This window comes from Tachysurus fulvidraco, chromosome 3, assembly GCF_022655615.1.
Source record: "Tachysurus fulvidraco isolate hzauxx_2018 chromosome 3, HZAU_PFXX_2.0, whole genome shotgun sequence".
Taxonomy (NCBI): Eukaryota; Metazoa; Chordata; class Actinopteri; order Siluriformes; family Bagridae; genus Tachysurus; species Tachysurus fulvidraco.
In genome coordinates this window covers 11,101,997-11,127,216 of record NC_062520.1, presented here as the reverse complement: position 1 = coordinate 11,127,216, position 25,220 = coordinate 11,101,997, and the positions used below count along the sequence as shown (strand labels likewise).

Sequence of the window (25,220 nt, the reverse complement as noted above, 5' to 3'; positions counted from 1 at the left end):
TAAGTCTATAATTATTCTTTTATTATTCAGTCTGTTGTTTGCCTTTTTTTTTTTTTTAACTGACAAGGGGTTGGCAATGCATTCCCATCTGCATGGAGTGTTAATGTGTGACCCTAAGCTCCTTTGTTATTACATATAAAAGCTTGCCTGAGCAGCAGCTTTCACTTTTGTTTTTTTGTACTCTTGGATTCTGAATTCTCTTGAAGCTCTGGTTAATTAAATAGGAAGGAGAAGCAGGCAGGAATTATTTGACGGGGGAAAATGCCATGCCTTTTCTTTAGAGGCCGCTGATGCATCTGAACTCATGACCTCCATGTTGTTCCACTGGATGAGTGCTATCACTACTGGTGATACTGTGTGTGTGTGATTGTATGTGAGTGATTGTGTGTGTGTCATTGTGTGTGTGTGTGTGTGTGTGTGTGTGTGTGTGTATGAGAGAGAGAGAGCGAGTGTGTGCATTTTTTACAATATATCAAACTATATATTTAAATAATGTACTCTCACCATACATTTATATTTTAAGTATTTTATAGTATATTATACTGTCTTCCACTTTTTTATTATCTGTTTAACATGGCATCAAGACTACATTCCTGTTGTTCCTATTAGTGTTTTAATCCACATTAAAGGTTTATTTTGTTTTGCTTTTGGATCAGTATCATTATATCAGCGTTAACGTGATTTGAGTTAAGCGTGTTAAGCTCTATGACAACATAAAAGGTTAAAAAATAAATATACTACTGTCGGAACTCAGAGCCGGTCTCCAAGTCGACACATCGCAGGGTGATCTCCACACTTAGACTTTTTGGTTACTAAAGACTGTTTTAGTTAAACTTAACTGTTAACTCTATAATTACTACAAAAATACTGAGAAAACTCCTCAGACCTGGATGAGAATGACTTCTTTATTGTGGTCAATCAGCCAAAAAATTATAAGAGAAATTGCCAAATTAAAAGTAACAAAGTTGCCAAATTAAAAGTAACAAATGAAAACCCCCAAAAAGAGCATGTCATGCAAAATCAATCAAGAAAAACAAGAACTCTCGCGACGACCTTGCAAAAATAAAAACACCCACCTTGACCCGCGGACACGGGCGCGCGCCCGCGCGCACCCATGCACCCACGTGCACACACACCTTCACCCCCGAAGAACCAAACAAACCTCAGATATCTTCTCAATATATACCTTGGTGCTCCTAGGAGCCCAGGTGCCATATCACCTTATTTACCGGAATCACCTCCTATGTTTTCTAAATACACTGACCCAATTTCCCCTTATTTCCCATTACCTTTCACCCATATGCCCATTTATGGATTTTCCTCCCCTTATTTTTCAGGGCCTAGGTCTGTGGACCACTGTTTTTTTTCATTCTACATAACATGTTATTGCTATGGACCAAGGTCTGAGAACCATGGTGTTCTTCATTTTCCATAACAATTTATGAGCTAAGGTCTGGGAACAATGGTCTTTTCCCTTCTACATAACAAGTAGTTATTACAAATGCGCTCAGACTGACTAGGCCTGACAGCCCCGAATCTGGTTGCAATGAACATCTTTGGCCTACAACATCACCTACATATGTCTTATGACAGCAATTGTAATATTTTGCAAGGCCTAATACTTTACTTTGGTTATAGTATTGTAAGGAATACTATCTTAATTATTTCTACTAAGATTTTTTACAACACTACAACAGTCTAAGGTTTTATGTACAGTGCACATTTGTACAGCCTAAAATGCAGGAAAGTAAGCTTCTGTCATTTTAAGATATCAAGCTATAAATCTAAAGAACTTAAAGCAATTTTTTTTATAATTGCAAGCAATATTTTTATGTGAAACCTCTTACATATTGTCAGTGACATGCGTATTACATATTTATTACAGAAAATCATTTTTTTTCTAGGCCACTTGTCAGACCTAGTAATTCCAAGGTCTTGATTTGTCTGTGTAACTGTTCTATACAGTCCTATGTCATAGCCTTTCTTTTGTTTTCAATCAAATGGTCTTCAGTGCTTATTGTTAATGATTCAGCAACCGATAATGCGGGGAAAAGTAAAATACGTGACTATGTATATTATGCTTTCATCCTGACAAAGGAACCAAATGGTGAAGTGCTGAAATATTCAGCGTGTAACAGTGTGTGACTCTGCAGTCGATTAATCTAAACAGCTTCCTATGAGCTGCAGTGTCTAACATCCTAATCACCGGTTTCATCAGGCACATATAATTACACGTTACATGACTCACTACAGTGATTCACGGGAGTTTTAACACGATTCTGTGGTATTCAATTAAAATTGGTAAAGGTCCAGGTAAATTGCTTGCTTACAAAATTCGGAATAAACAGCTAACATGACTGAATGATTTTAATGCTGAATCATTAATGGTTGCATTATGTTTATTTTGAATGTGATGTTGAATGTGACTTTATCTATCTATCTATCTATCTATCTATCTATCTATCTATCTGTCTGTCTGTCTGTCTGTCTGTCTGTCTGTCTGTCTGTCTGTCTGTCTGTCTGTCTGTCTGTCTGTCTATCTATCTATCTATCTATCTATCTATCTATCTATCTATCTATCTATCTATCTATCTATCTATCTATCTATCTATCTATTTTTAAATGACCCAACATTAATTTGCTATAATAATGTTCATGCTAGATCTCAAACTGAGCCTTGTTTATCAATTTGGATACAATCAGATTTATTCGGTTTTACATCATAATAATATTATGATTTATACAGTAAAAGTGGTATTCATGAAAGTCTAGTTAGTGTGGATGTATTACCAACTGTTGCCTCAAAAAATTGTCTTTGTATGTTGTAGCCTTACAATTTCCCTTCACTAGACTTAAATCTTTTCCAATATGATGGATGATCTTGAGTGTCATGAACTTGAGCCCTGACTTCAACCTTACCGAACACCTTCGGGATGAATTAGAATGCTGATTGCAAGCCAGGATTCCTTACCACTGCATGGGCTTATCAAATCTCTTGTGGCTGATTGAGCATATCCCCAAAGCCATGCTCTAAGATCTAGAGGAAAGCCTTTCTAGAAGAGTGGAAGTAATTATATAGCAAAGGGGAAACTATTCCACAATAATGGCACTTGGTTTTCGAATGGAATGGTCAGATATCCACATACCTTTAGGTCTACAGTGTATAAAAGACTCACTAATGTGACTCACCTTAATGGATTACTTTTAAAATTAATATAATAGCCCATAATAAATTTTTTATATATGGAGTTTGCTGACATGCTTAACTCAAATAATAAATTTAATTTGCAAGCGCAAATGTGATAAATGCTTTAAATGTTGCAGTCTAGTGGTTAAGGTGTCAGCCTACTGATTGGAAGGTTGCAAGTCTGAATCCCAGGTCCACCAAGCTGTCACTGCTGGGCCCCTGAGCAAGGCCCTTAACCCTCAATTGCTGAGTTGTTAAAAAATGTAAGTCGCTCTGGATAAGGGTGGCTGCCTAATGCCATAAATGTAATGTAAAAATCAGTTTTTTCATATTACTTGAAAGAAAGTTGTTTCATATTACTTGAAAGAAAGTGATCCAAAATGAATAAAGACAAATATGATTATTTATTGAATTTGGACAAAAAATTTTTTTGAAAAAAAAAAAACATTTATTGCATTTTGCAGACTCCCTGTAAGGGTGACTTACATTTATACACCTGAGCAATTGAGGTTTAAGGACTTTGCTCAGTGCCCAGGACTGTCACCTTGGTGGCGCTGGGGTGCGAACTCACAACCTTTTGATCAGTAGTGCATTCACTGGCCTTTTAAAGTGGAAAGAGTTCATTTGTTTGTTTATTGCTGACTTGCATTGGCTTAGCTGTATTACCGGAAGATTTACTGAATGCTGCACTCTCAAAGTGACAATTCTGTCACCATTATGCCATTTTCTCTTTGAGCTTTGGCTTCTTAGGGAGTTTTGCAGCTGTCACTAAATTTAATTCGCAGTGAACATAACTTGAATTTTACAGGTGATTTGCAATGATCAATGCACAAACAGGCATACAAAGTAAATCAGAATTTATAAAATCTTGTAAATCTGACTCTCTAGTTCAGTGTGGCCGGTGAAGACATTTCCACATAATTTTACTACAAGACTGGATTAATTCAGAAGTGGCCCATCTGTAATTTTTTAACACTTTGTGGAAAATAAGACATAAGAGACAGCGAATTGATATTAAAGACTGGGTCTCTGCCATTAGCTAAAACCTCAGATGGATGACACATCAACTTAATCATGCCTTCTCTGGATCCTTGCTCTAATTTCTCATCTGGTCTTATCATAATCCAGTCACTCAGACGTGAGACGAGGCTGATGAGGGCCCTCGGGGTGTTAATTAAAAGCTAAAGCAGATGTATAGGTTTGAAATGATCGTAGCCTACATGAGCAATGGAGAATGGTGTTCAGGTTGGCACAAGTGCACTTTTATTATATTCGTCTAACTCTGTTTTATTCATTCATGTTATTTATTCATTTCTGCTGTGGCCATCAGCAGTATAGAATAGAGAAGGGTGCCAGTGGTTCATCATCATAAACCACTGTCTCAATTTCTCCTTGACTTGATTGCATTAGTATCAGTATTGCTCTTGTGTCAGCCTTAATGGCGAGAAAGACAGATGGGGGATATCGAGTTGAGTGAAGGTTCTCGCTGTTGAGTGCCCCCGTCTCTGAATCGGTTCTGCCTTCATTAACGTAACCAAATCTCATAGGCCTCCTAGTCCTAAACAACATGGAATGTCTGGAGGTGTAATCTCTAAAAGAAATGACTTTTTATAAACCCTAGTTCTCAGTAGTTCACACAGCCACCTGAGGGGTGTATCTGTGTAACTATAATATGCGTAGAACTAAAATATGTATGTGTCGGTTCCCCGTTGCACAGTTTCAGTGTCTACCATTACAGAATACAGCACTCTGGACCATACACAGAGAATGAAATGGAAATGGACCTACTTAAAACATTAAACTTGCCACTGAAATGGTTTCAAGGCTATGATTTGATTCTGTAGGCATATTTTCTTTTAAAACAGGAATTCAGTGAGGAAATATGTTGAGGAAATAGGTTCTTGACAGTTTTCCACAGTAGCCACTATAATTTCACCTACAGTATAAAACACCTGCCACCGAATTTTTGATTTTTGATCCCTCTTCCCATTGGCAGTTAGAGAATTAGGATATTCAATGGAGAATACTGAGAAATAAGCCAACATTCATCTCTCTAACATACACACACACACACACACACACACACACACACACACACACACACACACACACACACACACACACACACACACACACACACACACACACACACACACACACACACACACACACACACACAAATAACACATACACAGTTGCCTTCATATGCACAAGGCCTGCTCATTTTCACAGTATTATATTTTTCCACTTTTTTAGAATACTGCATGTTGCCTTGTACAATATACTGCATAGAGACACACAAAAAACTCTAAAACAGCTGTGTTTTCATGTGGACTTTAAGTGAAAACTAATTATAAACCAATCTGCACATAACTAATTATAAGAAAACTATAATAAGCAATAAAAATGATCACATATTGACTTTAAACAATAGTACTTTCTTTTTCAATTTCAGAAATGAGGGATAAGTCACATCTTGTTTTGATGTTAGCTACCTTATACAACAGCAACAACAACCGTCTAACACCCAGTGCTGTCGGAATTCATTTTCTCAGTGTTTTCTATGTAGAGTAAAGAAAAAACACATTTGAAGATTTGAAATCGCATGTTTTATTATTTTGCTAATATACTATGAAGTCTTAGCCTCACACTAGTGTTTATAATGCTGTATTAATTAAATTTATATTAGATGTAAATTGCTATGAAACGAGTTTGCTCCCTGTCTGTTCTGTATTTTTGCATATTTTTACACCGAATGTCATCAGATCTTCAACTGAAACCTAATATTGCATAAAAGAGATCTTGAGTGAAGGACAAATACGCTAATTTGATATGCAACACCCACTGCCCTTATATGAGAAGTCATTTTTTCTCCCTTAGTCTCAAACTAGTTACTAGTTACAACATGCTCCAGTAAAATTCTCTGATACAGATAGGAATTCATGGTTCCTTTAGTAACTGCATGGCATCCAGAACTCATACTATCCCCAAACCATCACACTACCACTATTGTGCTTGACTGTTGGTACAGTATAAGGTTCTTACTGTGAAAGTCAGTATTTGGTTTTGTCCAGCCATAACAAAACCCATGTAGGCCAAATTTTACATTTATTTTACTCATTTGTCCACAGAATATTGTTGAAAACACACTTGAGACAAGCATTCATGTAATTGTTATTAAATAATCAGGAAGAAACTGATGCTCCAGTATCTTCTATTGTACCAGAAGAGTGGTAATTTTTTACTCCTGAAGATAACATAATTGATACTTTTACAGTATTTGGCAGATGCTCTTATCCAGAGTGACTTACATTATCTCATTTTTGTACAACTGAGCAATTGATGGTTAAGGGCTTTGCTCAGGGGCCCAACAGTGGCAGTTTGGTGGACCTGGGATCGAACTCACTACCTTCCGATTGGTAGCCCAACACCTTAACCACTAGGCTACCACATGCCTGTACATGATACAGTACATTACACACAGGAAATGAAAGAACTAACTGTTGTCAGTTTTCTAAATTATAGTACTACAAACCAATACAATGCGATAATGTGCAGAATTTCTGAAAATGGAGCAAATAGTTTTTTCTCAGCAGTCTAACACTTTTTAACATCTCTTAAACATGATATACTGTGTAGCCATGCATCGGGCACCTGTTTGAGTCTTCTTCCCTGTGGCTGATACTCTCATACTGTTATGCTGATAAATAGTCTACACCACCAGTATGTTATAATTTGTCTGGTGAAGCCATTTTGGAAGCCAATTTGAATGCAGCCCTAGTGTGCAAATTATTCCCCCATGTGCACAAGCTAGAGATTGCAGGGTTTTATGTGAAGATGTTATATTGAGATAAATATCACTGACTATAAAATGTTAGTGTGTAGTCTAAAATGACTGAAAACATAAAATTTGGTGATAAAATTAGGATATTGCTTCTATGTGATTTTCCTCCAAGTGTTCCTATATTAATGTTTTCTCTGTCTGTGGCAACATTTGAGGATAACGGCTCATTCATATTTGAAGGCATTTCAATACTAAATCATTTCAACAATCAACAAAAGGCATTTTACTACCAAAGCAAGTGTAATTTTAGAGGAATTTGACAACAGTAATGATTGTATGCAGCACTATAATTAACGACTTACACTGAATCAGCCGCATGGCTAGTTAATGACATTCTGCAGACTTTTCCCAACTAACAAGCTGGCTGCCTGGATCAAGGTCAAGGTTGCCAGAACTTCTTCTAGGGGGAAAAAAAAGCATATCAACCTAATGACCGTTCAAAACTAACCAAACTGTCGAAAAAAGGAAACTATAAAAGTCAGCATTCAAATCTGACCTTAATATAGTCTTTTAATTAAACTCCAAAATCACTGTAATGCTTCATTCAGCTTTGTTAACTGTTTATTCTGGACTGGCTGATGGTGAATCCAGAGTCTGACACAGAAACACTTGGTATGTGGTGGGAATAGACTCGCACTCAGGACACCAGTTTATCACAAGGCATGACCGCAATAGATAAAAGTATTTTTAAATATGTACCATTGATATAATTTGTCTTAACATCAAAATCATGATAATCAGCTCAATTATAAAACATGGATTTGGCAAGCCTGACTTTCTGGTTTCAGAGAGAGTGAGACATAAATATTTCATAGCAAGTCTGCCTGGCTGGCACTTTGGAAGATAAATTTTGAAAACCCAATAAGCTGTGGTAATAAATTCTGGTAAAAATTATATTGGTTGTGTGAAAATTGGTTAATTATTAATTGGTTAGCCTCTGCACACAGTTACTGTAGAGGTGTCCAGTATTTCATGAACCAATAGTATACGTGTTGCGTGTACAAATACGATCACCAGTTCCTTCATGTTTTGTGCCTGTATTTCTATTTTATTTTTAAACTTTGTTAATGTCATTATGTTTAACTCTGTAACTTTTTTACTAATTGGCATTATTTAATTAGTCTCAGTGACTTTTCTGTTATTATTAATCTGAATGAATACACCTCCCTGTTTTTTATACATATATAGGGTCTTAGTGGTTAGCATGTTTGCCTCACAGGGTTGGGGGTTCGATTCCCGCCTCCGCCTTGTGTGCGTGGAGTTTGCATATTCTCCCCGTGCCTCGGGGGTTTCCTCCGGGTACTTCGGTTTCCTCCCCTGGTTCAAAGACATGCATGGTACGTTGATTGGCATCTCTGGAAGATTGTCCGTAGTGTGTGATTGTGTGAGTGAATGAGAGTGTGTGTGTGCCCTGTGATGGGTTGGCACTCCATCCAGGGTGTATCCTGCCTTGATGCCCAATGAAGCCTGAGATAGGCACAGGCTCCCCGTGACCCGAGAATATATAAAAAGTTTGGACACACCACCTTTTCAACAGGACAATAACCCCAAACACACCTCCAGGCTGTGTAAGGGCTATTTGACCATGATAATATGTATATGTATGTATGTATGTGTGTATATATATATATATATATATATATATATATATATATATATATATATATATATATATATACTGCTGGTTTCGGATAATTACTTCCCCACTGCATCATCTTGCATTTCCACACAAACACTTTCCTTTACTGTTTAACGCTGACTGTGCTGCTTTTATATTCTGTTGCTCCTGAAAGGAAATGAATCATGGTTTAGCATGACTGAATTAACTTGTACCTCCACCAGTTCTATCTCATTCCTCATCCGAGTTTATACTTATTCTTTTGGTCATTCCGGTATTCAATCGATATGGTATGATGCACATGTGATTTATGTTTTCAAGGTGTTTTAGTTTCAGCTTGAACTGTCAGTTGCATATTTCTCAGTTTACTTGACATGGCCTGGCTGGTTGTTTGGTTTATAAAACATTGACATGTCATCAGAATCATGACTGAAAATGAAGACGTTTTCCTGTACATAGATCGGGCTTCTCTTCCACTATTCATCACTGTGTAGCCTCGGTTTTCCAGGCACACTTTAAATCCTCACCTCTACTATACTATTTTCCAAATTTCATTTCCGTTACAACCAGCGAGCAGAGAAAAATGCTGGATATACCAAAGGTCAACTAACACACAAAGAAAACTGAACATGAAGACATAAGCTGTTTGAAAAAGCTTGTGAAGCCTCTGTGCACTTTTCTAATGCTTTGCGTTTATATTGCTGATATTTTTCCATAGGACTTGCTGCTGAAATGGGAATGTCATTTGCAGAGGCAGTGAGTAAAGCCCCAGGAGCACAGCTCGCAGTGAAACCAACCCCAGGAGCTGAAAAGGTATGCCAATACCACTAGCATCACACACCAGCTCACACATGCTCAACTGCAAGCTTTAGATCAACAAAAAATTCAATTCACATATGGATTCCATGGATAAATTTAATTGAAATTGTTCTGTATGAAAGATTGGCTTGCTCTACTGTTGTACATTCCTGCTTTAGTTCACACAAACAGTTTAATGTACAGAATTTGTGAATTTCCTTTTTTATCCAATTATTTTATGGTTTATTTTGGGGATTTGCACAATGGCTAGTGTATTCAATGTTCAATGGTCATTATACATGCATAATTAATATATGAAGAGCCTATGGGGGCTGATTTAATACATTGTAATGCATACATACATACAGTCTGCTGTATAGCTTGTTTGAGTAAGGATTTAATATTGCAGCCCCCAAGTGATCTCTGTGTTTGATAACTGTGCAGGGCGCTAACCGGCCACATAAGGGTTAACTCCCAGTGCCGGTCCTGAGCCCGGATATAAATGGGAGGATTGCATCAGGAAGGTCATCTGGGGTAAAACCTGTGACAAATATAATATGTGGACCATGTGATCTGCTGTGGCGTCTCCGAACAGCGAGCAGCCGAAAGGAGAAAATAAAAATAAATAAATGTTGTTTTGAGCTTTGCGTTGTAACATGCATTATAACAGTTTTTTTAATATAGATTTCTTTCATCAAAACACAAAGTTTTTTCCCCATCAAAGCGCTTCACCTTATATAAAAGGTGGTCTGGGACAAATCAAAGGATGATGCTTTGTCATCCATAAATACATCAATACAGTATATATATATTATCAGAATGGCAAAGAAATATAATTTATTGGAGGAATCCAATGCTAGAATTTGTGCAGGAGATTCATGCAAATTAAAAGGTATGTTAACTAGAGAAAGAAGTCCAAAAGTCTGATACAAAAAAAGAGAGCACGAGTGAAAATGTTTCTACTTTGCTTTCTTATACTACAGTTTTCATTACAAATTATATTATAGACAAGATCTTGACTGGAATGTAGAATCTCTGAAAGATTCTCATGAATTTCAGCTCAGTTTCTTGGGTTTCTTTGAGTACTTGTTATGTTCCTTTTTATTTGCTTTAACGACAGCGTGCACTTGAGGCTGGCACGGACTGCACAAGATTATACAAAACCTTATGATCTATTCTAGATGAAATCCATTGGAGGTTCATCTGAACACATGCTTTTAGAGAAAAGATTGGTCGTGAGGAACATCTGACCTTTTTGTATTAAGAAGTTAATATGGTCAAAATTACAAACTTGTATAGAAAAGTATAGCTGAATAATTACACTGCTTCAGCTCACACAAAACCCACAAATAATTACAAATAATATGCTCACATAGTGTAATCTAAAATGTTAAAAGAAGGTAGTGTGCACACACACACACCCACATGGGAAGGCTATGCAGCAGCACACTTGTGAAGTGTAGCTTTATGATCCATTAATGATGGTTTTTTGTTGATGATGATGAGGATGATGATGAGATCAGTAATAATATTAATTCTAATAATGGCATGTTAATGGTTTAACCACTTCAGTGATTTAATTATATCAGAAAAGAACTCTTGTGCAGATCATTAGCAAAGGCTCATTTCAGAACTATAAAAGAAAGCGTGAGACTGATGGTTGTGGTCATGAAACAGATCTGCTGCATTGACATATTAACCACAGATTTAACTTGGAAACTAGGATAAACCACTTTGTATAAGGTAACGCAGTTTACTTAATGCCTCAACTTTAATTAGCTTGTATAATTTCTCCTTTTCTTCTAACCTCTTTTCTGAACGAGAGCTTCCTGTTCGTGACTACTGTTGAGATCTGCAGTGTGTTGTGATGGCTTCATTTTGCGAATCACTAAAATGAACAGTATTTTTGTTGTTTAACACCTCATGACGGCTTAACTTAAACATAAATCTGATCGTTATGCATGAGGTTGCCTCTGACAGCTCAACAGCAAACTGTGAAATTGTTTTTATTGTTTTGCGCTGCTGCTTTGTCTTCTTTCCTTGCTGAAGGTCATTCCTTCTGCTCAATATAAAGGTGTTTCTTTCTTTATGTGCATGTCAGAAACAGCAGTCGTCTGATAAATCTGATGTATGGATCGTGTTAACCATGTCGTTGGCGCTATTGTCTGTGATTTCTTCAGTGATTCCGAGGTTAAAAAAAAACTTACCCGTTTTAATGTTGTTTAAAAGGACCAGAATTATGAACGTTTTTTTTTTCTTCAAATAACTCACTAGGATTAGTAAAATTAATACACAGCCAATGCCATTTCTAGGCCATTTTGCTCACCTTTATTTCTTCTTGGCTGCAATTGCAGTTGTAATTTCTTGCCAGCAATTTTTCTATTGACAATCAGGCCTTATTCCACTTCTATTTTAACTAAATGAAAACAAAAATGCCTTCTGGTCCATATGGAAGACTTGGTCCACTGCCTAAGGAGGTTTGAATAGAATATGTGTTTTTGTCTGTTTTGAGTGTGACTTTGGCCATGTTTGGGTGTACACGAGGGGCCAAGCCACCCCAAAAACCTGCTAGTGCATCTAGAGCAGGTGAAAACAGTAAGACCTTCTGCTTTCCTGTGAGATGAACCTGCACTCGTTTCAAGTCTTTAAAAAGATAGCGGCACAATGTTTAAAATAAAAATAACTAGATATGTGTTTCATATTCACTCAGAAATAATACAAGATGCCTGACGATAATCATATAGATCCTGTTCAGCGATATTGGGCAGAAAGACTACGTTACCGACTATGAATATAGAAAGATAGGAAATGTGCTTCTAAATTTAATGTGAAGACGCAGTGAATATTTCCTCTTCAGAACAAAGCTTGCTGCTTTGTGCACTCTGACTCTGCTGATGCTGCTGCCCACTGCTACTGCACACTGATTTGCTTCCTTATTGATTCATTAACTGTACAGTTTCTAAGAATACACTGTGCCTCCATGCAGTGTGCATTATTTAACATGATACATAAATAGCAATGTGAGATTCAATCCATGCCTGGATACACTCTACAGTATGGAGTAGCAATTGCCATTGGCTGTGAGAGGTGTAAATTGGAAATGTCATTTTCTCGCAGTTCGCCGCGTTTGTCGTCGACTGCGTTTATTTTTTAATGCTGGAAAGGCATAGCCATCTTGGTTCACCCAAGCCTGGACCTTCTCCTTGAGCCAGAGCCAGAGAGCAATAAAAATGGGCCCCATTGTTCTAGAGAATTTGATTAATCATCATAATATCATTACAGAATGTTCTGAAACCTATGGGAAATTGTGTTCTGCCGTTATTAATTTGCTTCACTTTGCTGTGTCCTACTTCAGCTCGGCGGTGGAGTCAGTAGAGTGCATGCCACTCCAAGCTCCCTTTTGATGAAGGGTTCTCTTTGATATTTAATGGCATTGGTTTTCTCAGTTACATGTTGAAGTCCGGGCGACATGAAAACGAGTGCTGGAGTTTTCAGGAGTCGTATTTCTGATCTCACACCGGGATGTCGAGAGCTACGTAGAGAGCACTCCTATTTGATTCGTACGAAGGAATACGTCTCTTGAAAAATATTGGCAGGTTTAAAGAGTTTTCTAGTGATATTCTTTTGTCTAAGCTCCTTACTTTTGGAAAGATGGTGCTGTCTGCCAACAGTTATTTGCTATGTTTAACAAAACACAGTGAGACTGCTGGGGCTGGCTCACGTGTAAGGTTCTCCTTGAAGGAAAGAATACTGTTTTTTTTTTTTTCATTTGAAAAAAAATCCATAGGAGGTAAATATGCAGAAAACAACAAACCTGTCTGGAATTTACACATGCACCTAAAGGGTCTAAAAGAAAGATCCTGTATGCTGCAAACCTATTTAATAGACAAATGCGGTAAAAGATGGTGACATGAACTTTTCTTATGATGGGGATGAATTGTGTGGGTTTAATTCAGGAACTCTGAGCACTGTTCGCTATTCTACATGCCAAATCTTGTGGGATCTTGTGCTCTATTCTGTGTCTTAATTGCCCCACATGAATCAATTACCAGGTCCAATTAATGCTTGTCATTCTGTCCCCAGAGGCGCTGCACTTCTCAGAGTTTGAGCACACAGGTGTAGTAAACCTGTACGTTTTTAATGGCACCCCTCTAGCTGGAAAAAACCTTTGAGATCTTCTCGCCAGCGCCACGTAGACCCAAGCTTTGAGTTATTTTCTTGGCGACCCAGTTGTCCAGTATATTGTGGAAGCAAAACTTCCTCTCTGGCTATACAAATGTAAATCGCAACAATAATCTAGTAGTCCTCTGGCGTGGTCCCTACTGAATAGCACTAGACTTTCTCTGGCCTTATTAAGATTGACCCCGGTGGATGGAGAGGGAAGGAAAATGGTCCACACCAATCTTTCACGTTTTAATTGGTATTTGTTTCTCCACAACATCTCTGTCTCTTTCTCCATTTCTCCTCCGTTCTGCACCTATCACACTTTCATATTGAGGATGCTGTTAGCGTGTAACATGCTGCATATTTCTCTTGCTATGCCCCAGAGATGGGCTGCCAGAGCGGAAAATGGATGGATCGTGTCAAGGGGCGGAAAGCAATTTACCATGGGATGCAGAGGGAGGGGAAAATGCTCTCCATGAACTCAAATGCAGATCCACCTTGGATAGACAAAATGGCTGACCTTGACGTATTTATGTGGAGGTGTTTCTTTTATGTAATTCTGCACTGTGTATCATTATTCACCATGTAGAAACTGTACTTTAAAAAAAACAAGTCAGCAGTCAAACCTGAGGACCAAAACTTTCATTTAGTATTAGAATACAGAAAAACAGAAGAAAAGATGTCATATATTTGACAGATCTGTATCTTCTGTTTTCTTAGTTAGATACACACAACATACTATAAGCACTGAAAATGGAGCTTTGAAAGTTAGTTTAATTATGAATCGCTTCTCAACTTAAACATTGTCACCATGACATTTGATGCTTCTTTCCCCACTAAGGTTTCACAATTAATTGCACAAAATAACACCATGTCCACATTATTGTTGTGCGTTTATGATGATCGTTCAGCACGTTTCAGGATAAACAGAGATTATGAAGGTTAAGGCATTAGAAATGGGATTTTTATTATACTTATTGATTTTTCCATGCTTATCTTTCTTTCTTTTTCTCTCTGTAGTAAGGACACTACAATTATGGTTTCTCTGTATGTCTTAAAGAAATGTCACAATTTACTCTAATCCAGCATTTTTTCAGATAAAAACTGTCATGTTCCAAACATAATACTCTTCAGTTACAGTGCAAGTCACAACAATAATCCCTCTTTTATTCACATAAGGCCAACATAAAAAAATGTCCTTATTTATATACTCATCATGGTCATGTTATATTATTATTCAAGCTGCTATTCAAAAGCTAAACTTGCATACATGGCACGCATGCAGATATTTCAGGTTATAATTTAAAGGGTACCTTTAGAATTTTTTTGTGGATGCATTTGAATTTTAAATAATGAGTACATTTCAAACTCAAACTTTTTAACATAAGGTTGAAAAGGTTTTTTTTTAACAAAAAAAAAAACCTCAAGGCTATTCTACTAACACACACACACACATACAAAGTTTGGGTTTAAATATGCTGCATGTTGTTGCTAAAGTCCTCATGCAGAGTCTTTTGTTGCATTTGGCCTAATGTTCACTGTTAGAACTGTTTTTTGAACTTTTTTTTGTTTTATATATGTAAACTACTGTGAAATGATTAAAAGCATTGATAATATTGTCTATTCCATGGGTGGATGATGATTTATTATATTTGCTACTGTGAAGTCAAAGATGAAATAAGAAAATAAAAAATAGACTATGAATACAATAAAAATGTCAATACAGATGACTGGATGGATGGATGGATGGATGGATGGATGGATACAGTAGATACAGACAGTAGATAGATAGATAGATAGATAGATAGATAGATAGATAGATAGATAGATAGATAGATAGATAGATAGATAGATAGATAGATAGATAGAGTAGATAGAGTAGATAGATATAGTAGATAGATATAGTAGATAGTCTTTTCTGAATAAAGTGCAGATGTGTGCAATTGCGTGCCATATTTGATAAGGTTACAATATATAAACAGCTAAATGATTTGCAGTGAAGAGTGTAATCAAATATGTGTTACAAACTGTGTAATCCAGTATTATTCAGCTCATAGTCCATATCCTAGTTACAACATCAAAAGGATTTGGCCATTTCTCTCCACAGATGTGACTCACATGCTTGTTTATTCTTGAGGCTGGATTACTGCAAATCACTCCTGGCAGGTCTTTCCCTCTGTGCTATCCGACTCTTGAAACTAATCAAGGAAACAGCTGTATGGCTTGTGTTCAATCCTCCCAAGTTGTCTAACACCAGCATTCACCCTAGCGATTTAAAACACAGATGCATGAAAACAAGTCTAAAGAAAAAAGACCCCACACCTAACTACTTAACAAACCCTGCTAGAATGGCTTGACCTGGCCCACAGTTCCTCATAGTACTAGAAAGACATGGATTCTAGGAGCTTTCACAGTAGAGGTTTATCATCCACAGTACAGAACTAACTCTAGGAGGTGGTCGTAATTCGTGCCACGATTCCCATGCATTCGAATGCAACTGGTACTCATGTCCGCACTTGTTCAGAAACTTGTTAAGTTTCACGTTATTGTGCACACATCATTAGTTTTCACAACACGTGTGTACCATGAGTGGCAGGGGAACATTGTAGGACATAGAAGAGTTGTGGTACCCTGCTGTGCTTTATAGTACCAAAATAAATTTAAAAACATGGTGAGTCACACTGTGTTCTTCTTGCATATCTGTGATGATGTAAGAAGAATGCAAATACACCAGGGTTCAATAGAATCAGGATAATATAAAAACCAGACCAACGCTGTAGGGGCACTGGGAACTGACACACTCACACTCACATTCAGACCACAGCAAAGGTGCCAAGTTTGAAAACCACCTAAGACTAATCTCTGTACTGGCTCCAGTACTCAGGACCTACGTCCTCACCAAGCGTTTAATTATAATATCTCATTTAAATATTACATCTCATTTAAATATAATAAACAAAGATGGGAATGTGGTAGCCTAGTGTTTAAGGTATGGGATTACCAATGGAAAGGTTGTGAGTTTGAATCCCAGGTCCACCAAGCCCTTAACCTTCAGTTGTATAAAGTTATGTCAATCAATGTCAATACTGTAAATGTAATGTAATACTGTATAAAATCACATCTGGCAATTATAGAAAGCAAGTATTTCTTCACACAGTGAGTAACAGTTTATTTCACGCTTTCGTAGGTCTACGGACCGCTCCTGAAGAGATATGCAGATCTGGAAAAGAGGATTCTCAGGAACACAATGACATCATGATTCATACATTCGGTATCTTTTAAGCACCTTTTTTTTCCTGGTTAACAGCCATAAACAAATGATGCCTTTAACGTGATTCTGTATAAAAGATGCTGCATTGGTTTTCTATGTGAAAATGTATGTGCATTGATTCTGTGGATGACTCACACTGTTCCGTGTTAATTGTGAGCAGGAAGCAGCTCAGTGTGATCATTAATTTGGCCTGACGGGTTCAAATCTATCACCGTGTCAGGAGTAAAAAGAAGAAGAAGAAGAAGAAGAAAAAAGCTATTGTGTAACATAATATAATTCCTGTATAAGCAATGAAATGAAGAAAAACAATAACTGATAGGAGCTGTTTGACTCAACCTTCCTCTTCCCCTTTCTAAGATGAAGCACAATTATTTTCTAAATATATATGTGTGTGTTTTACTGATACTTTGACCTAGGGTTGTGTTCTATTAATAATAATCCATCTGCGTTGCCTACATTCCCACTCACTGACACCGGTGTGCCTCGGCTGCCGCTTGAAATCAATTGGTCATTAGTCTTCAGCTCCAGCCTTTGCTGCTGCTAAATGTGAAATGTAAGGTAGTGTGAATGCATTAATGTCTCAGTTCTGCAGACCTGTAATGTATTTAAGGCTACACATTGTGCATTAATTAAGATCATCAGTTTGCCACTGTTTACAAATCTTTGGATCATATGTTTCACTTTTTAGCATCACAACACATTTACTGTACTGGTGCTGATGGTCTATTAGTGTTCCACAGACCCAGTCATCAGCGTTCTAAATAAACTGGTGAATATATATGAAATTATGAGTAGTGGTGACCCAGATACCTCAAGATATTTTTACTTTTGTTGCATATACGTTTTTTCTGCTTCATTCCTCTCTCCAAACTAGATTCGCTTTGTGAAACCATTCATCATAAATGGGAACGATGGGACGTTACGAGATATATATGATATAGTACGTAAACCTTAGTATCCAAGCATTTTCCTTCTGTCTTTGTTGTACACCGCACGCTTACAGAGGGACGACTGAGGAAGATAGACTGATTTGACTGATTGATTTTAAAATCAGACACACTGTGTGAAATGTTGCTCACTTCCTTGTCTATATGCCTCACAACACTTTGTATTTCTAATCATATCAGAGGAACTGTTCGAATAAATGTGTCATCGTTTTAATCGTCTGTCTGTATGCTTATTACATGATACTTGAGTTTTTGTTCAAACTTTGTGTTTGTGCTTTGTTCAAAAGCAATTAGTAATCCTTTAGTTTCATTTAAACTTGAAGATGTATTAAAGAGGTAATCAGGATGTTGGATTACTGACTGATTGCATTGTTTTTTTACTCATGCAATCAAGGGACTACAAACTTTCCTTGTTTAGTGTTTCTTTTGTTATTAAACCCTGTTTTGTTTTGCTATCCTACGTTTGGGTCCGCTGCCTGCCCCGCGTCATGACACATACACTATAGCATTACAGTAACTTGCATTCGGGTTTTGCAATTTTTATTGAACCTAACTTTGCATTTGTGATTTTTTTTTTTACAGATCTGCGAAATTTGCAAAATCCTCGAAAAACCCTGCAGAAGTGTTTAATTTGTGAAGTCATTTTTACTTTAAGTGTAATAGTAATATTTTTAATGTGCATATGTAAAATATTGTATTATATAAAATATTTTAATGTGCATATTAATCAATCAATATTTCTCTGTACGTCTTTATGTAATTTTAAATTGAGTGAATATCTGTACCCTCTACGTACAGTACGTACAGTTCATATTTTCTTTATATTATTGAATTGTATACTGTAGAGGTAACATTAGTATACCATACTGTAAATGAGCTAATGTATCAAATTAGGTGATACTGTACTCTATTTCTACGTCAGCACATAATTTTTTTGTGTTCAGCTAACATTTAAATGAAATTAAAGTGCTTTGGGAGCATGATTATTGGGGGGGGGGCATATTTAGGGGGTTAAACTCTAGAGCATTTTAAATGACTCGTACCAAACATTCGCGATGCCTCCTGATCGGCGACGGGTTCTGGAACCTAATCTCACGAATGTTCGAGGTATTGCTCTAATACTGTATATCAAAGCTTTTTTTTATTTGGGAAGCATTTGTAGCTAAGGTACTTCATGTGGGTAAAATCTTTTTCTTTCAGAAACACACCTACAGTATACATGTACAGTGTATGTACTGTACAGACAAACTATAATTAATACATTTATAGACATTTGTGCTACTACAGCGAACATACTGTCATGCATACAATGTAAATGAACACGAATGATGACGTTATAGTGTGTACATTTGAGCTGTGGCTGGTTTAGGCTTCAAGACATGGAATGACGAAGAAGATTTTTATTTTAATGCAGCATAAAAAAGGTCATGTTTATTAATAGCATAACTAGATGCTTTTGCTGCGCTGCATAATTACAATTAGTGCAATTACAGTGTTCATAGTAACAGCTTTATCTCGGTTACAGTCACTGTCGTTCGAATGAGTAATTTGTTTATATTTTTGGAAACAGAAATAATGAAGCTCATTATAAAATATCAAATATCAGAAAATAGAATAGAATCAGAAAGAGAAGGATTTTAAAAATCTGCCCTACTGTAAATTTCAGCCCCTGTACCTGAGGGCAATATACGGCAATTACTTACTTTACTTGAGGGCAATATTGGGTTACTGACTATGACTTTGTGTCATCGAATCTGGGATTTGGTTCATATAATGAGCGATTCTAAATTCTGTATAGAATCTACTGCATGAGAACTGACATGTTTTGATTATTTTTGAAGAAAAAATATTTTATTGTGCAAATATTATGGCACAAAAAACAGAGAAAATAAATTAGTAATTATAGTATATGCAAAAATGTCCATACCGTGTGAGTGTACCGTTTACACAAGTTTGCACGCATGCATGCACTTCATGTAGAACAGTGTTAGTGTACTCAGTTCTTAGTTCTGTCTTGTTTTATGTAGCTCTGCATTTTATTTAGCACCAGAATCCTGGAGGAACATTGTTTTATTTTACTGTTTACTTCACCTGTTGTACTGTATATAGGTGAAATGACAATGAAAGCATTTTTACTTGACAACGCTTTTGTGCCACAGGACAACACACAGTCCCAAAGCATAATAGATACACTCTTTGTGTTCAACATTTGACAAGATGTTTTTTTCAACAATTGCTACTCCTTTTTCATCCAAAATTACCTTTGGTGTATTGGTGATATTTCATCAGACAACAGCACCTGTTCAGAAAAAAAATGGTACTTTATAGATGATGTAGGCTAGGACATTTTGTGATGAGGTTTCCTTTTGATGACCATTATATGCCAATCATCTTTGTCCAAGCAACACTGCAGAATAGAACAGTGGACCACAATTCATGTGCCAGCTAAACCTTCTTGGAGGACTTTAGTGTAATAGAGGGGCTTTGCTTTGTGTTTCTTCAGCATATGGGCAGTTTTCTTGGTTTTCCAGTTTGTTCTTGCCTGGACTTCCACAGTGGAAATGATGAGACAGAGGTGCTTTAATATCTCATCTTCTTATGTATAGGCCTGCCTGAAAAACAGCGAGGATAAAACCAAACCCAAATGCAGGGATAACAAAATACACAATTTATTATCAAAAAGAAAGAGACAGGAGAAAAAAAATTACAAGCAGTGGAAACAAGAACCGGTAAAACATAATACCTAAACTGATACAAAAATGGACAAGGAACTCCTCGAAGCTAAAAGCAACGCAGGGGAAATAAATAGACATGATAATAAATCAATTATAAAACAGGTGAGTATCAACGAGACATGTGACAACACACTGCGAGATGTTGCAAGCAAAGTCCTGACAAGGCTACAAATTTCATTTTCAGATTCTCAGTCAGCTGCATAGAGAAATAATCTTAGTCAAATAAGCCCTCGGGGGTAAATATAGTAAACTCTTTGAGATTTTACCACAAGTACTGTACAAGCACCATCACAATTACTATTTTATTTTTTATATTTTTATAGAAAAGTTTTTATAGTATTTCTATATTTACCTCTTTTCACTTATATAATCAATTAAAAGTGTAATTTGTCCATAGAGAGTGCATATTTCTGGTTTGGAAATTCTTCTCTTTTGTCTTGAGTCTGTCTTTCAAAAATGAGATGGTAACTTTCTTTTGGCAAATCAGTCAGTGAGAAAGACAATATGAGGCTTTCACTGCTGTCACGAGTCTTTCGGTCACAGATGGTATGTCTTACCAATTGCTCGATTCCACTGTGAAACTGAAGCAGATGCAGTCGTGGTTGTGGATCTGCCATTCAGAGCAAATATCAAACATTCTTTATTCGTATGAAATCAAAACATGAAAAGAGACAATCCGAATTTCTGAAATTGTAAACAGACACACACACACCACTCATGACAGTGTCTTTTCTTAATTGGCAAATCATTACATTACAACTGAGGCACAAAGATGGGTGGTGTTGTACTGGCAAGTCCTGGGACCTAAGCACGGAAGTAAGCACTGAGACGCCACTGTCTATGAGATCATCCATGATTAACTGAGAAAAAATTAATGGTGAGGTTTATTGGTTCAGCTACAGGATCTCAGCCACAGAATTTGTACCTGTACAAGGCCATTAATCGTTTAGTATGAAGCTGCAGAACTGTAGCAATAAAGGAATTGCGGCTTCCAGCAGAGCGACAAAGAATGTCACTTAAATAAAAGAATCAGCTAAATGAGGAAAAAAATCTTTCTAACGAATACAACCACATATCAGTTTCATTCTCACTCGTTCTGCTTCTCTTTTAACACGACGGCTGTGCACTACTGGCTGCATCATGGAACACACACAATACATCATTATACAATCATATGAATAGATCCTTCTCCATTTTACCATCTGTACCAACCAGCCATAATCAATCATATTACCACAGTTCATGTAGCATGCAAATACCCTCTTGTGATACCAAGCCCCTCTTTCGTAATTTAAGCTTGAAATGGTATTGTTCAATTTGCAGATAATTTTTACTTCATTCGAACAAGAATATTTTAAGCATGAAGTAAGTAAAAATGTATAGAAATCATCTTAAACCTTTAGATATGGGGATTGGTAGGTAACAATACTAGTAGCATATATACAGTACAAAAAAATGCATCAATACAACATGATGCTATGTGATGCAACCTAGCATACAGTATGTTGTTGCACTAATCAACAGACAACACAAAGTGACAGCGATCTGGACATGTTCCATGAATCAATTTCATGATTAATGATAGCAATCAAAGCAGACCGCAAAATGTGCTCTGCTTAAATCATTTGGTGCAGAAATGATCCCCACCTTCTTACAGTTCTAGCAATCTGATAAAACATCTTATGGTGTTTAAAAAGCATTTTATTAGCAACTGACCTGAGCATGCACAGCTGACTTTGGATTGTGCCTATATAAAAGTCTTTTACCCTTTGCTCATGAGTCAAAGCACAATTCATGGCACCCTGCGCTCTTTTTTAACGATCCAGCTTCTCGATGCTGTTCTGTGCACTCTGGTCAGCCACTCTCAGCACTCTACATTAAAGATTATGTATAAAATCTGTAATATCAATTCAATATAAAACTCACTGTGAGGAGTTCATTAATATCTGCAAAATATAAATATAAAAGTAAAACAAAAAAAAACCAAAATCATGATTCCTCCTGATTGCTTAATACTAAATACTTTATTTATTTCGGTACTGATATTCAGTACTAAAATAAAGATATTCAAGACATTTTGCCTTGATGTATCTGTATTTTTTGCAATTATTTTTGCTACAAGTAAAACACACACATACACACACACGGTTTGCACACATGCACTATATCTAATACTGTGTAGTGGACTTAGTCCTGTGTTGTTCCTTGTACTTCTGTGTTTTATGTAGCACCGTAGTCTTGGAGGAACGTTGTTTCATTTTAATGTGTACTTCAATAACAACAATAAAAGCTCCTTGACCCGTCCCTTGACTCCTGTATTCCTGTTTATTTATATTCAGTCCACTGATTGGCGGCTTGATGTTTATGATGATGCGGGGCCGTTGCCAGAAGACCAGATTGACATGTTAGATGCTCATTTATGACAAAGCTAAAGATTGCTGAGCTATTTCTATATGGTAACCATAGCAACAAAAACCTAAAATAGCACATCAACGGTAATCAATCATGACATGTCATTCAGGAAGTTACCATTATCGTATCTGATGGAATAAAACATGCATGAGAGGTAATGCTAGGAGAATGAGGCAGACAATAAATGAAATAAAGCCTCAGCACCAGATGTTTTATAAGTGCTGTCATGTCAGGATAGTTCAGCATCCAACAAGGCTTTTTGCCTTCCAAGAATAAAATATCTCATGTAACAAACAGGTAAAAGAGCTGTGGAGTGGAAGAAAAGCATTACAGTTGAAAGAACAGGCTAAAACATGAGCAGAGGTTGTGGGAGAGTCATTGTGTTGTTTGTCAGTCTGTTGTTGTTGAGGATTAGTGGCTAGAATTCAGCATCAGTCTCTCAGGGCTGAGCATACTGACACTTAACCACGTAACACAGCAGCTTCCAGTCATGGGAACAAAGATGCTGCACATCAAAGATAGAAAACAATAGTGACAGATCCCCCATGTGAGGTCCTTCAGGATCAAACACACTGCAGATGGGAGCTAGATGAGAGCCTATTTAATCTCCTAGTTCAGGTATTTTGTTCCACTCTGTGAAACACACAAAGAGCAAAAAAGGTACACTGGTATGTTTCAGGTTCGTTCACAGGATGTGACTTTTAACTTTTCTTATCCCTTTTGAGAAGGAAGTGCAGGAGCACTGCTTACATTTACTCTCTTTTTGCTCTTTTTCAACAGGTAGTGTTTGTGTTCAGAGCAGAACACTGTGGCAGGATCAGGATAAATGATTATTAAGCCCTGTACTGTTATCAAACAAAGATGATAGTAACATGGGCAACTTCTCTCTATCCTAATAATTCTTAATTCTATTTATTTGTATAGCGCTTTTAACAATTCACATTCTAGATAATTCCAATTCAATCAAATCGTCAATAAACATGTTCTATTAAATGGTTCCTCATTAACTTATACTTGTCCTTTACTGAATTTACAATATATATATATATATATAATATACAGTACAGACCAAAAGTTTGGACACACCACCTTTTCAACAGGACAATGACCCCAAATACACCTCCAGGCTGTGTAAGGGCTATTTGACCATGAAGGAGAGTGATGGGGTGCTGCACCAGATGACCTGGCCTCCACAGTCACCGGACCTGAACCCAATCGAAATGGTTTGGGGTGAGCTGGACCGCAGAGTGAAGGCAAAAGGGTCAACAAGTGCTAAGCATCTCTGGGAAGTCCTTCAAGACTGTTGGAAGACCATTTCAGGTGACGACCTCTTGAAGCTCATCAAGAGAATGCCAAGAGTGTGCAAAGCAGTAATCAAAGCAAAAGGTGGCTACTTTCAAGAACCTAGAATATGACATATTTTCAGTTGTATCACACTTTTTTGTTATGTACGTATATAATTCCACATGTGTTAATTCATAGTTTTGATGCCTTCAGTGTGAATCTACAATTTTCATAGTCATGAAAATAAAGAAAACTCTGAATGAGAAGGTGTGTCCAAACTTTTGGTCTGTACTGTATATATATGTAACTGCTCTCCGCTTCATTCTGTGTGTGTGTGTGTGTGTGTGTGTGTGTGTGTGTGTGTGTGTGTGTGTGTGTGTGTGTGTGTGTGTGTGTGTGTGTGTGTATCTAGTTTTGACAAGTCCATAATCTATATTGGAGACAAGAGAGAAGATGAACACAGACATGTGCAAAGAACTTTCAGCAGTTTCATTGAGTCTGTCTGAGAAGTACATGTGCATGCTGAAGTACCGTGAGTAATCACATAATCCCTTCCTCAGCATGTTCCCCTGGTGCATCCATCAACCTCTGCATGAAAGCAATACTCCTTAGGCATGTACTCAAAGCAGCACCAATTTTCCATGCATTACAGCCAAACAGAGGTAAGCATGCCTTCACCCAGGGGTAAAAAATGAAGAGTACTTTAATGGTAAGCCCTAGCCACAAAGATTTCTCATGCTTTATATTAAGCATATCAGGCAAAATGCATGAACTCTGTGCATTTCTCCTATCAAGTTTACAAGCGTTCTCCTTTATCCATGGCCGAATCACAGATCACTCCACGAACTTTAAACATCGAGTGGTACGTGCTAAGACTGAATGGTACTTTCCTCATGTTGAGCAAGGAGCTGATGCGTGTTCTCTAATTATAGGCTTGAGTTGGAGTTACAACAGAGAGTT

At 37.0% G+C, this 25,220-nt stretch overlaps 1 protein-coding gene across 2 annotated transcripts in view; it reads left to right on the top strand.

Annotated features, from left to right (window-relative positions):
* The window catches only part of xylb (xylulokinase homolog (H. influenzae)), a 50,587-nt gene extending 32,544 nt beyond the window's left edge, over positions 1-18,043 (top strand). The window contains exons 18-19 of one of the 2 annotated variants that reach the window (XM_027149357.2): positions 9,368-9,462; positions 16,799-18,043. In XM_027149357.2, coding sequence (XP_027005158.1) covers positions 9,368-9,462; positions 16,799-16,870 — 167 coding nt within the window. In that variant the 3' untranslated portion in view covers positions 16,871-18,043. Of the gene's footprint in view, positions 1-9,367; positions 9,463-9,891; positions 10,061-16,798 lie in introns of those variants that run through there. The other variant, XM_047811486.1, reaches the window with a different exon arrangement.
* Positions 18,044-25,220: the final 7,177 nt, after the last annotated feature.